The sequence below is a fragment of the Gadus morhua genome, chromosome 7, assembly GCF_902167405.1.
Source record: "Gadus morhua chromosome 7, gadMor3.0, whole genome shotgun sequence".
NCBI classification, from domain to species: domain Eukaryota; kingdom Metazoa; phylum Chordata; class Actinopteri; order Gadiformes; family Gadidae; genus Gadus; species Gadus morhua.
In genome coordinates, this window is record NC_044054.1 from 14980421 (window position 1) to 14992728 (window position 12308).

Genomic DNA, 12308 nt, shown 5'->3' on the forward strand with positions numbered 1-12308 from the left:
ACTCTTTTTAAAGTATGCCTATCATTGTTCTCAGACTTGTTCCTAAACCAGTTTACAAGTTGCCATCGGCAAATACTTCCTAGAGTGAGAAGCTGGACAGACAGGTTTCTTCAGCGTTTGTCATCATCACTGACACTTTATTCAATTTTTATATAGAAATTGTACATAGATATAGTACAATCAAGCACACAATCAAAAGATAATAAAGTTAAACAAGGCAGATGCAGACATTTAGATTGGTGGAGAGAAGAAGCATTTCCAGGTCTACTCCACTGGCGGCTCAAAGCCAGGCCTCTCCATGGCAGCTAGTGAGGGACCAGCAGGCAGCTGCACCGACTCAGGCTTAGTGGAGCAGCGTGACTCAGGACCCACTTCGCAACGAGTTCACATTCAATACATTCAACAAAGCGTCAAGCCAACAGTACACAGCATAGTTTCCAGGCAGCGGAAGCATGAGGCAATACTTCATATCACATCGGACTGTACGTGTGAGCGCTTCTGTAGGGTTGTCTTTCAACAATTCAACCTCGCCGCGTCTCCTTGCCTCTACACGTACGCCCGGCTGCTCGGCGCCTTGGAGTACGCCGCATCGTACGGCCGGCGCTCCTCGCTGGGCGGGCAGGAGCTGCAGAGGAGGGCTCCCCCCAGGAGCAGCAGTCCGGCGGCCCCCCAGCCGATGTACAGCGCGGCCCCCAGCTCCCTCTTCTGGGCCCCCACCAGGATGGGGTTATAGAAGTTCTGGATGACGGTGTTGGCCGTCCAGCAAACGGGCACCAGCACCAGCACCCCCGCAATCAGGAACACCACGCCGGCCGCGATGCCGATCCTGCTCTTGGCCCGCTCCTCACTCACAAAGTTGGTGCACTTGCCGCCGACGATGCCCAGCAGGATGCCGACTATGCCCGCCACGATGGACACCACGGTCAGGGCCCTCGCCGCCTGCAGGTCCGAGCTCAGCGCCAGGAGAGAGTCGTACACCTTGCACTGCATCTGGCCCGTGCTCTGCACCACGCAGTTCATCCAGATGCCCTCCCAGGTGGTTTGCGCCGTGATGATGTTGGCGCCGATGAAGGCGCTCACCTTCCACATGGGCAGAGCGCACACCAAGATGGCGCCGATCCAGCCTACGATGGCCAGGGCCAAGCCCAGCAGTTGTCTCCCAGTAGAAACCATGGTGAGCACTGATGGAGGAACGCACCAGGAGGGGGAGTAAGCCGGAGCAGGTCAGGTGAGGGGACGGAGTGAAGGCACGGTCTGTGAAGGCTGTTTCCTCCTCGGCAGAGCTGGAGGTAACAATGAATGGCCGAGCTGGGTTTCTGGGCGTCACACTAACAGAGGAGTGGATCAGCCCTCCCCCTCCTCATGGATACCCACAACTGGTTTTTTCGAAGGAATCTCATCAGACGACATTAAAGTGAACAACAACACCAGGGAGGAAATGGTGTGATGCAAAGTAAACTACGACCTGTTGCCTGTCGACACGTTTATTTATTTTTTGAAATTGATAGAACCATTTACAATTGTGGTGACACGAGGAGGCTTTACTATTTTATGTCAGAGTATCTTCTCTTTTTTACCAACAACGCCACCTTGGGTTAGGGCCCAAGGACCTGTACACTATTATTGTGATTATGTGATTATGATTGTCTCTGACAATAAGACACTCAGGTTCGTTCAATCAGGGAGGGCGGGGCACGGAGTTCAAGAATAACATAAAACACTTTATTATAATGACCACGGTTTGGCACAAAAAGATAAAAAAGAGAAGTAAGCCCAACTGGGGAAGGAAGTGGGTACAAGCTGAGGCTTGCCAGCTGGAGGAGTGGTCGACAGGGTGGTCGAAAGAGATATCCAACAAAAGAAACGAGAGCACCCCACACACACAGCAAAAACGTGAAGTTCATACGAATAAAATCTTAAACGAAGCACACGCACACAAGAGATCACCACCACCACCCAGGAGGACCACCACCACCACCGTCGGCCTTCAGCTCTACGAGAAAGAGGCACAGTTAGGAGGGCTCACAACTAGGGCTGAACGATTTTAAGAAAAAATTGAAATTGCGATTTTTCTGGTAGAGATTGCGGTTTCGATTTCAACCACGATTTATTTTCTTTAAATCAAGTTTCAGTATAAATTAATATAACCAATGAATTCCATTAAGGTAATGCAATAATGAAAACTGCTGGCAACAGATTTCAAATGCAAGACTGTTTATTCAAGTACCTAAGAAACAACAACCAAAAAAGTCAAATAAAAAGGGAGCCCTCTTTCTTAAGTAAACTTGCTTCAATGGCTCATCAGCATCAAAATAATTGCAATTTTGTAAAAAAAAACAAAAAAAAAACGCAGCTTTGACGATCCCAAAATCGTAATGCTTGAGATCGCGATTTTCGGTCGAAAACGATAGATCGTTCAGCCCTACTCACAACTGACACAAACAATATCACATAACAAACCAACGGATGAAAAATCAATCAATAAACTAAAGAGTATTAATTTGCAGTAACCAGAAATCTATCAAAATTAAAGAAAGCAAGAAAATTAAAGAGTCTCTGACCAGATATAAACTCAACAAGTAACCATAACATGTTTTAAACAAAAATAAACAAGGGCTCAGATTGAGAAGCTTCCCTTCCAAATGGAAATTAAATGAACAACGACACCACACCTTATGAGATTAACTCTGAAAAACACACACGCACACACCGCACCACGCACAGCAGCAGCGGGACACAGGGTTAACAGCAGGAGGCAAGCCGACCAGGGGCAGCAGACAGAGCCCCGAACCAAGTCGGCGGAAGCGGCAGCGAAGCAGCAGCAATGATAACGTAGCAATGACTTAAATAACCATGATTGCTCAGCTCTCTCGGTTTAGCGTTCATAACCCCGGTTCTCAGTCCGGTTATTTTGCGTCCCTTCTAAAGAGGGAGAGGGGTGAAGAGGATCGGCGTAGCAGGGGAGACAGCCACCACGCACCATGCGACAAGCAGACTGTTAAAGGGAGAGGAGCGCAAAGTGATCTTAGCACCAGACTAACAGGCAATTAACAACCAAAAGCTCACCATGACTCACCTATGCTCTGGTCAGCGGCGGTAAACGACCCCTAATATATTGCCCCGATCGCGATGAGGATCTCGGCAGATCTATTAGAGTAACGGTTTGAGTTTAGTAAAACGCTGACGAATGTACGCAAAACAGCATGCCAAGGTGCGCCTACCTGTGCTCTGAGGTGAGCGGCGAGGGCAACGACCCAGAAGTGGACGGGCCGAAGAGGCAGGAAGAGAGAGGTCAGGAGGAAGGGCACGACCTACTTTTATCCCCTTGACACAAACAATGATTGGCGAACCAGCCGGAGAGGGCGTGGTAAAACAGAAGCCTGTGTCTAAGTAGCAGTGGTGCCTCATACCACTACACAATTAACACACACATGTACAGTATACATTCTATATTTAAATGGAATAGAAATGACAGCAAATGGTGTAGCAGAGATGTGCAATCTTTCTCTAGATTTGGTGTATTGAGTATAATAAACAGCAGAGGGTGACGGATCCCCCTCTGAAATTAAAGATGCTTCACAGGTTCTGGGATTGACCGTGTGCGAATGGGGTGATAAATAGATAGATAGATCATTTATTGTCCCCTTGGGAAGAAGTTTTCTCAGTGAATGAGACACATGATTGTTAACCACAACAACAACAACATAAAAACAACCACTGACAAGACCCCAAAATCCTATTGTTGATTGGATGAGTCCCAGTGATGGACAGAGACTGAGTCCCACCAGGGGTTCAGGTTGAAGGAGAAAAGGATGGATGGAAGTTGTTCTATGAAGCATTCGTTTTGGATTCTTAAGTCGGCGTGTTGAAGTAATACGCCCGGGGCGGGGGGGGCGGTGATGCCGGGGGCGTCCCGCTCCAGAGGCGCCCGTTCGGACCGTTATCTTGGGAAGGAGGCGGCGCTGGGCCCCGGGTTCCAAGCTGGGTACCGGGAGCCGTCCCGGGTCTCCAGGGGCTGGTCGTACGGCCCGTTCTTGCGCCACGACCGGCTGTCCTGGGAGGGGGCGGCATAGCTGTACTCTACCGGGGGGCGCAGGTAGACCCGCTGGGGGGCGCTAGGCTTGTTCCCGCACACCATGCAGACCACGGCCCCGCCCAGCAGCAGCAGGACCCCCGAGGCCAGGCCGATGTAGATGGAGGTGCCCACGTCCCGCTTCAGGGAGGTCACAATCAGCGGGTCGTTGCTCACAAAGGCGGTCAGCGCCGCCGACCAGATGACCGCTACCAGACACAGGACCCCCGCAACCAGACACAGGAGCCCCCCCAGCAGGGCGGCCTGGGAACAGGAGGACCAGGAGAACCGGGCAGACAGACAGAGAGACAGTCAGACACACTGTTGTGCAGAGAGACAGACAGACATACAGAAAGACAGATAGATAGACAGATAGACACTCAGAAAGACAGACAGTGTAGTGCAGACAGACAGACAGACCGTGTAGTGCAGACAAACAGACAGACACTGCAGTGCAGACAGACATGCCCTGACCTTGTTCTGGGAGGACCGCGTGCCGGACTGACTGGTGGTGTAATAGTCGTCGGGTGGAGCGCTGCTGCAGTTGGCCACGCCCCCTCCCATGATGGCGATGATGAAGCCGATGAGGCCCAGGATAATGGACAGCAGCGTGAGGGCCCGCCCCGCCTGCAGGTCGGTGGTGTAGGTGATGCCCGACGGTTTCTTACACTGCATCTGGCCCGTGGACTGGACCACACAGGCCAGCCACAGGCCGTCCCAGATCTGGAAGGTTTGAGACATGGATGACGAGGCGGTGTTGGAGCGGAGCGGGGCCACTCGTCGGTCCAGCATGAAGGATGTGCTCCGTGACAATATGACGCTGCCGACCGGGTACAAAGTAAAAAATACTTCTCCTACGTCTACTGGGGCAGCGGTTGAACTGCACATCTGATTGGATAGTAGAGTTGCTATTTCAAATGTAATAGAAAATACATATGAAAATACTGTAAACATATTTTACTACGTACCGTTTGTGCTGACACAATATTTGGACCCACAAAAGATGATTCTCGCCACATGGGCAGTCCCGTCGTCAGACCCACTCCCAGGATCCCCACCAGCACCAGAGCCAGACCCCCTATCAGTCTGCCTTGTCCTTCCATCCCAAATAAATCCTCTTCTCCCTGGAAACGTTTTAAAAAAACTGTTTTCTGAAAAAGAAAAACTGCCGCAAAAAGTGAGTTAATTTAGTTATACTTATTGCTTAAAAATGCCTCTTTGGCATCATTAAAAAAATCGTGTGCTGTTTGCTTGGTAGAGACATGTGAAGTGAAGCTGCTTCTCCCCTCATAGCCGACTGCTCTGAAGAAGCCAAAATAAGCTGGCTGCGTGGATCATGTGTTTGTGCTCTATGTAAATATGCATAGGGTGATTCCAGGCCCTTTCTTGATCTGGTTCTTCTGCTTATGTTTGAGACGGGCCGTAAACAAACCACAATGACAACATCCTATTTGGTCATTTTGCTAAATGGACAACCGTTCTTGAGTGCAGCAAAGCAGCAAAGTGGCATTGCGTTGTTCTTGGTTTCTACGAAGGGAAGACTATCAGGACAAAGACACCAAATAAAAGGAGAAAATATATTCATTTATTTTCGTGCAAATAATACAAGAAATTACTAACATTCAATCATACATGTTCATTTCAAATATTACAAACTGTTGAAAAAGAGCGACATAATGTTTATCATTCAGTTTAACACGTCATGGAACAAGGAGACAATTCAGAGCTTAAAAAATGTGGTCCTTTAACAAACTTCCATTTATGCAGGCAGACCGGTTGGACCCATCTACCCCTGCTATGTACACACACTGACCCAAGCAGCCTGGGTGAGCCTAACTTCCCCTGCTACGTATGCAATACGCATGAACCATGTGGCTCTAGCTCCTCAGTATCTATAGGTGCTGCATAGCATTCCTCCACCAATCACGAGCAGCACTCCGGAGGCCCATCCCACGTAGATGGACGCCCCCAGCTCGCCCCGCCTCTCCTGGGTGGCGATGGGGTTAAAGAACCCTGTGATGATGGTGTAGGCTGACCAGCTGACAGGAATGAGGCAAAGGACCCCCGCCACGATGAACACGGCGCCTCCTGCGATGCCCACGCTGATCTTGGTGCGGCCGTCGTCGCGGAGGAAGTTGGTGAATCGGGCGCCCGCCACCGTGAGCCCGATGGCCGCTACGCTGACGGCGATGGAGACGCAGACCAGCGCCCGCGACACCTGCAGGTTCTGGGGCAGGGCCAGCACCGAGTCATAGGCCTTGCACTGGGACTGACCCGTGCTCTGGATCACACAGTTCATCCACAGGCCCTCCCAGAAGACCTGCGCTGTGATGATGTTGGCGCCCACAAATGCCGTCACCTTCCACATGGGCAGGCCGCAGATCAAGATGGTTCCAAAGAACCCGAGGAGGGCCAGGAGGAGGGCGACCACCTGGTTTCCCATGGTAGTAGCAGAGCTGCCGAGCTTCAGAGAGCCGTTCCGCCAGACGAGGGCCGGTCAGTCACAAGTGGATCGTCAGAAGCAGCATTCTTTCTCCCACTGGATTGAACAGGAAGCTGAACTAAGTCGGCCCTGTGTGTGTGTAGGCTCCGCTCAGTGTGGACGCAGGGCTCAGCTCACTTTAGTTACAAGGAAGACCAAAACAGGGGCGGAGACATTGCTAGTTTAAAGATCAGATTACCTGCTTGTCCTGATTCCTTTGATTTGAACAAGAGGGCGGGATAGTTGTTGCCATGGAGACGAGGTCTGAAAAGCCGCTTTGTTGCCCAGAAAGCAATGATTTAGCATGGACATTGAGAGTCCCTCCATTTCGGTACAAGGGATGTCTCCTATACAACATTATTCAACTGGTGAATTGCATTACAAGGATGCATGTGGCATTAGCCTTTCAGCAAGCCCCAAGGCCTCTAGACAAATGTCTGTGGATCCAAGTTGGCCAGCAACAAACAATTAGCGCAGGAACAACCCATTTAAAGTGTAAATGTCAACGTTTATTTTAAGGATTTCAAACAAAAGTAATCCCTGGCCTCCTAAATAGTGCAATTGGTTAAAACTGGCCAACTACCATGTTCGGTACCCCCTCCATTAGCACCCCCGCCCCCGGCATGCATTTCTATGTGGAAGAGATGGAAAAGTCTCACATAAGGCAAAGGTTTTCTATTAATGCCAAGTCAGTGATGCAAAGTGGTAACATCTTCACATGGACTGGTCCCCATTTTTACACAAAAACACAACTTTACTGAACTAGAGGGTCCGAGCGAGTAAGATTTGTCTGCCAATAAGTTACAACTCAAACATGTCTGAGTAAAAAGCCCACCACATGTAAACAAAGTTTAGAGACAAGATGTAAGATTTCATAAAATTTAATGAAACAATAAAATACTTTAAAAAATATTCATATATTTAAAAATGTTTTTCAAACTAAGTTAAAAGATCCATGCAGCAGGACGCAGCAGACCCGAACAGGATGCTGTCCTCAGACGTAGGCCCTACCGCTGGCGGCCGAGCGCGGAGCAGAGTACCTTGCCGAGTAGCCGTGCTCCTTGTGCTTCTTGCACTGGCAGCAGAGCAGAGCACCACCGATCAGAAGGAGCCCGGCAGAGCCCCAGCCGATGAAGAGGGACGCGCCCAGCTCCCGCTTCTGGCCGCTCATTAGGATGGGGTTGTAGAAGTTGCGGATGATCTCGTTGGCGGACCACGACACGGGGATGAGGCACAGGACGCCGGCCACGATGAAAAAGACCCCCGCCACGATGGCCACCTTGATCTTGGCCGCCTCGTCCTCAATGCAGTTGGTGCACTGGCCCCCGGCGGTGGCCAGCAGGAGCCCCATGACGGCCACAAGGAGGGATATGATCACCAGGGCCCGGGCCGCCTGGAGGTCGGCGGGCAGGTTCAGCATGGAGTCGTAGACCTTGCACTGCAGCTGGCCCGTGCTCTGCTGCACGCAGGTCATCCACAGGCCCTCCCAGTAGGTTTGGGCCGTCACGATGTTGCTGCCGATGAACGCAGATACCTTCCACATGGGGAGGGCACAGATGATGATGTCCCCAATGAAGCCCACCGCGGCAAGGAAGATGCCGAAGATCTGGAGACCTGCAGATACCATGATGTCAATCGATTTGGTTTCGGGAGAGCCGGTTAAAACTGCTGCTACTGCTTCACTGCCCAAACTTGCCTTGAATGAATAGGATGCTCACCTGTGTATTTTATACCCATTGCTTTGGCTGTGAAGCTTCTGATTGGTTGTTGGAAGATTGATTAATTGAACGCACCTGTTGTGCTCAACCAGCACCCATAGGCCTTGGTCGGGGAGAGACCTGTGCTCTGCATCATCAACTAAGTCTAAATGTCAAATTTCCTCTCAAAGAATTTTTTTTTAGGATGCCTCGTCCATAGGCCATAGTCCATAGGCGGTACTCCATGACCGCCTATGATAATGCAATGGTTAAAACTAGGCAACTATCATGATTAATCCCTCCCTTATGTGTAAACCCCAGTCTAACATATGCATTTCTACATGGAAGGGACAGACAAGTCTCGCTAGAGGCAAAGGTTCAAGTTTTCTACCAATGCCGAATCAGTGAGGAAAGTATCCCATTCACATGTTTATATGGTGAGCTCAAGAGGCCTTGTACACAACACAAGTTTAAAACAGGGATATCTCCCAGCTTGTGGCATTCCACTGAGCAACGCCCCCTTTGTGTTAATATCTTGGGATTCTGAGAGTCCACAAAGTTCAGCGAGGTTGACCATGGGACTCGGTAGGCAAAGATGGCTGCACCCATAATGAGATGTACTTTTTGTATATGCATTCGGTACCACGTTAGTTCTAAAATGATCTAACTTGATAACATTGCTGCTTTAATCCTGTCATTTCATGCATTGCACGGTCTTGCAATACAATGTAAAGTTGTATTCGACCTGGTTTGCTAAAGAGGCTAATGTTGCTAACAATAACTTCTTCCGACTAGTCGTATAGCGATGCCCAAAAAGACAACTGGCACGCTACAAGTCAGGAAATTAAGTCACAAGAGCAAGATGTTTGGGTGATGCACGCTGCCTCTCAACACAAGTACTTAGTTTAGCTTGAGTGTACTAATGGGTCAGAGTAGATTTGTTTGCAAATAAGTTTGATCCCACAGTCCTGTCTGAGGAAGAAGCCAAAAGCATGCAACAATTTTAGAGACGAGATGATGCAAGATTTTCATAAAATTTAATGAGGCAATAAAATACTTTAAAACACAATCATAATTTAAAAATGTCCGAGTTTTACCAAACTACTAAATGCAACTTAAAAGATCCATGCAGCAGGACGCTGTAGTCTCAGACCCAACAGGATGCTGTCCTCTCAGACGTAGGCCGCGCCGCTGTCTGCCGCTGAGTACTTGGCCGAGTAGCCGTGCTCCTTGTGCTTCTTGCACTGGCAGCAGAGCAGAGCGCCGCCGATCAGAAGGAGCCCGGCAGAGCCCCAGCCGATGAAGAGGGACGCGCCCAGCTCCCGCTTCTGGCCGCTCATTAGGATGGGGTTGTAGAAGTTGCGGATGATCTCGTTGGCGGACCACGACACGGGGATGAGGCACAGGACGCCGGCCACGATGAAAAAGACCCCCGCCACGATGGCCACCTTGATCTTGGCCGCCTCGTCCTCAATGCAGTTGGTGCACTGGCCCCCGGCGGTGGCCAGCAGGAGCCCCATGACGGCCACAAGGAGGGATATGATCACCAGGGCCCGGGCCGCCTGGAGGTCGGCGGGCAGGTTCAGCATGGAGTCGTAGATCTTGCACTGCAGCTGGCCCGTGCTCTGCTGCACGCAGGTCATCCACAGGCCCTCCCAGTAGGTTTGGGCCGTCACGATGTTGCTGCCGATGAACGCAGATACCTTCCACATGGGGAGGGCACAGATGACGATGTCCCCAATGAAGCCCACCGCGGCAAGGAAGATGCCGAAGATCTGGAGACCTGCAGATACCATGATGTCAATCGATTTGGTTTTGGCGAGCCGGTGGATACTGCTGTTACTGCTTCTCTGCCAAAACTTGCCTTGATTTAATAGTTGGCTCACCTGTGTATTTTAAACCCGTTGCTTTGGCTCGGATAGCTTCTGATTGGTTGTTGGATAATTGACTCATTGAAAAGCACCTCTGGCATTTATAAGAATTTTATTAGAGCCACTTTGAACGTTTGTATTATCGTTGGAGAGGAAGCGTTTTTGGATTAGAAATCAACTCTTAATGTTCTACATGCAGCTGAGGCAGAAGCTGTTCTCCTTTCTCATGCAGACCTTTGCTAAGTAAGTACCTACAAAGGTCTTGAGCTTCTTCTAGTTTGTCAGTCTTTTATGTTATTTAGTTGTGACTTTTATCTGCTGTTTTAACTGATTTTATCTTTAGGGTAAGTGATCATTAATTAATCTGATGGGACATTGGATATTTATAATGCATAATTCTTGATTCAATAATTGGCATGATTATAATAATGCCTACTTGCCTTTCAATATTTACTACTGTATTATCTTTTGAGCATGCTGTTAGCATTGTTGTGTTTAACCTAATCTTTCTACCTATAATCTTGTACTTGGTCATGAACTCATCTTCACCATATGGTTCTCATGTTGGATTTCTTGGGCATAATTCAATGTCTAGAGGTCACTATGCATACATTGACCAAGATAAGTTGTATCTGAATAAGTCATGTTTTGGATAAAGTGTTCATTGGAAGAGCCAGTAAAGGCTCCTCCATAGTGAATGACCACACCACTACATAATGTTTATTGAACTTCACATGCCATATGTTGTGTTGTACCTCATCTACACTATTGACCCACTTCTACACACTTTTCCCAGGACCAGCAGAAGATGAGATGGTGCTCATTAACCCACATGGCTTCTTCAGGGGGCTCAAACCCAGAGTCTCTGGTTCCCCATTAGCCTTAACCATCCACCGTCTTTAATAGGGCTTTGTCCATGCGCTAGAGTTGGTTTTCACAAGTTATTTGTTACTTTCATGAGTTAATTTGTCCTTACAATTTGTAGACGACCTTTTTGTGGTCGTTTCATAAGAAGAAATTCTCAACTTCCAATGATTGTCTTTACAAGTGTAAGATTGTTTAAATGTTCTTTTAAACGCTGTTCTGTTGTGTTGCAGCACTGAACCTGATGGCTGCTGGGTTTAATTGTAATATAGTGCTGGGATTAGATCCAATATATTGCTGGGTTTAGCTCTGATATTATAATGCCGGGTTTCAATGTTATTTTATAGTGTTGGTTTTAGATATTATATTATAGCGCTGGGTTTAGATGTTAAATATAATGCTGGGTTTAGATGATATATATATATAGCGGTGTGTTTAGATGTTATATTATAGCGCTATGGTTTATATATAATATAATAGTGCTGGGTTTAGAAGTTATATTATAGTGCTGGATATATATATATAGTTCTGGGTTTAGATGTCTATGGAAAGCACTGGAACATTTGAGACCCAAATGGTTTGCATGTTGGCGCTACTTGACATTGCTACAGGTGATATTTCCTACTGTTTTAAACTGAATAAAATGAAGTTTCTCCACCTTGAAGTGTTTTATTCCTATCCCTGTTATTGACAGGCAAGCTGAATTCCCCAAAGAAATCACAAGAGATTCCTGATGGGTTAGAAATGAGCTTGGTGCGATCTATAATAGAAATAGTTTAAACGGGGGCAGGTGGCATCATCATGAAATGGCCATTCTCTCTGCCCAGTTCACCCACTGAGAGCTGATTGGTGGCTAGGCCATTCCTAACAACTGAAACTAAAACAATAGCTCTCAAATTGCACAAAACATTTTTTAAACTGATTTAAATGAGTCAGAATTGCACTGAAGCCCACTGCAGATGGTTACTGGTCGCATCGTATGAAGAGTAAGACATGCCATGATAGAGACACCAGTGGTCCTGATGAGCTCAACGAGACGAGACAACGTGAGTATCCTCATTAAATCAGCCTGCTGTCCCTTCACAGGAGGAGGTGTTAGGAGGGCAGAGGCACATGGGGGCGGAACCTGTCTGTAAACGCTGTTAAATGTTGACCCATGTGACGTAACAGTGTTCTGAACCAACAAAGGCTTCTTTCATGCCTCCCTGGTAACCATGTCAGCAGGCTAGGCTCCACACGGTCTGTAGCCGTCGGGCTCTGAGGCTGGGGGGCTCTGAGGCTGGGGTGGCCCTGTAAATCTCCACTGGGGCTAAAGCCCATCC

General features: G+C 48.5%; 4 protein-coding genes and 1 long non-coding RNA gene across 5 annotated transcripts; 1 reads left to right on the forward strand and 4 right to left on the reverse strand.

Annotated features, from left to right (window-relative positions):
* Positions 1–105: 105 nt before the first annotated feature.
* On the reverse strand, positions 106–1317 carry LOC115547718 (claudin-4-like). Its single transcript, XM_030362147.1, has one exon. The coding sequence runs from the start codon at positions 1171–1173 to the stop codon at positions 547–549; it is 627 nt and encodes a 208-aa protein (XP_030218007.1). The 5' UTR covers positions 1174–1317; the 3' UTR covers positions 106–546.
* Positions 1318–2350: 1033 nt separating this feature from the next.
* On the reverse strand, positions 2351–5401 carry LOC115547704 (claudin-4-like). The gene is made up of 3 exons (XM_030362132.1): positions 5041–5401; positions 4547–4795; positions 2351–4336 (listed from the first exon to the last, which is right to left on the reverse strand). The coding sequence occupies exons 1-3, from the start codon at positions 5173–5175 to the stop codon at positions 3941–3943; spliced, it is 780 nt and encodes a 259-aa protein (XP_030217992.1). The 5' UTR covers positions 5176–5401; the 3' UTR covers positions 2351–3940.
* Positions 5402–5635: 234 nt separating this feature from the next.
* On the reverse strand, positions 5636–6880 carry LOC115547719 (claudin-like protein ZF-A89). The gene has a single exon (XM_030362148.1). It carries the CDS (start codon positions 6513–6515, stop codon positions 5958–5960), a length of 558 nt encoding a protein of 185 aa, XP_030218008.1. The 5' UTR covers positions 6516–6880; the 3' UTR covers positions 5636–5957.
* Positions 6881–7419: 539 nt separating this feature from the next.
* LOC115547715 (claudin-like protein ZF-A89) lies at positions 7420–10109 on the reverse strand. The gene is made up of 2 exons (XM_030362145.1): positions 9461–10109; positions 7420–7594 (listed from the first exon to the last, which is right to left on the reverse strand). The coding sequence occupies exons 1-2, from the start codon at positions 10045–10047 to the stop codon at positions 7549–7551; spliced, it is 633 nt and encodes a 210-aa protein (XP_030218005.1). The 5' UTR covers positions 10048–10109; the 3' UTR covers positions 7420–7548.
* LOC115547730 (uncharacterized) lies at positions 10084–11643 on the forward strand. Its single transcript, XR_003977412.1, has 2 exons — positions 10084–10365; positions 10919–11643. It is a non-coding gene; the product is annotated as an uncharacterized LOC115547730 (long non-coding RNA).
* The last annotated feature ends 665 nt before the right edge of the window (positions 11644–12308 follow it).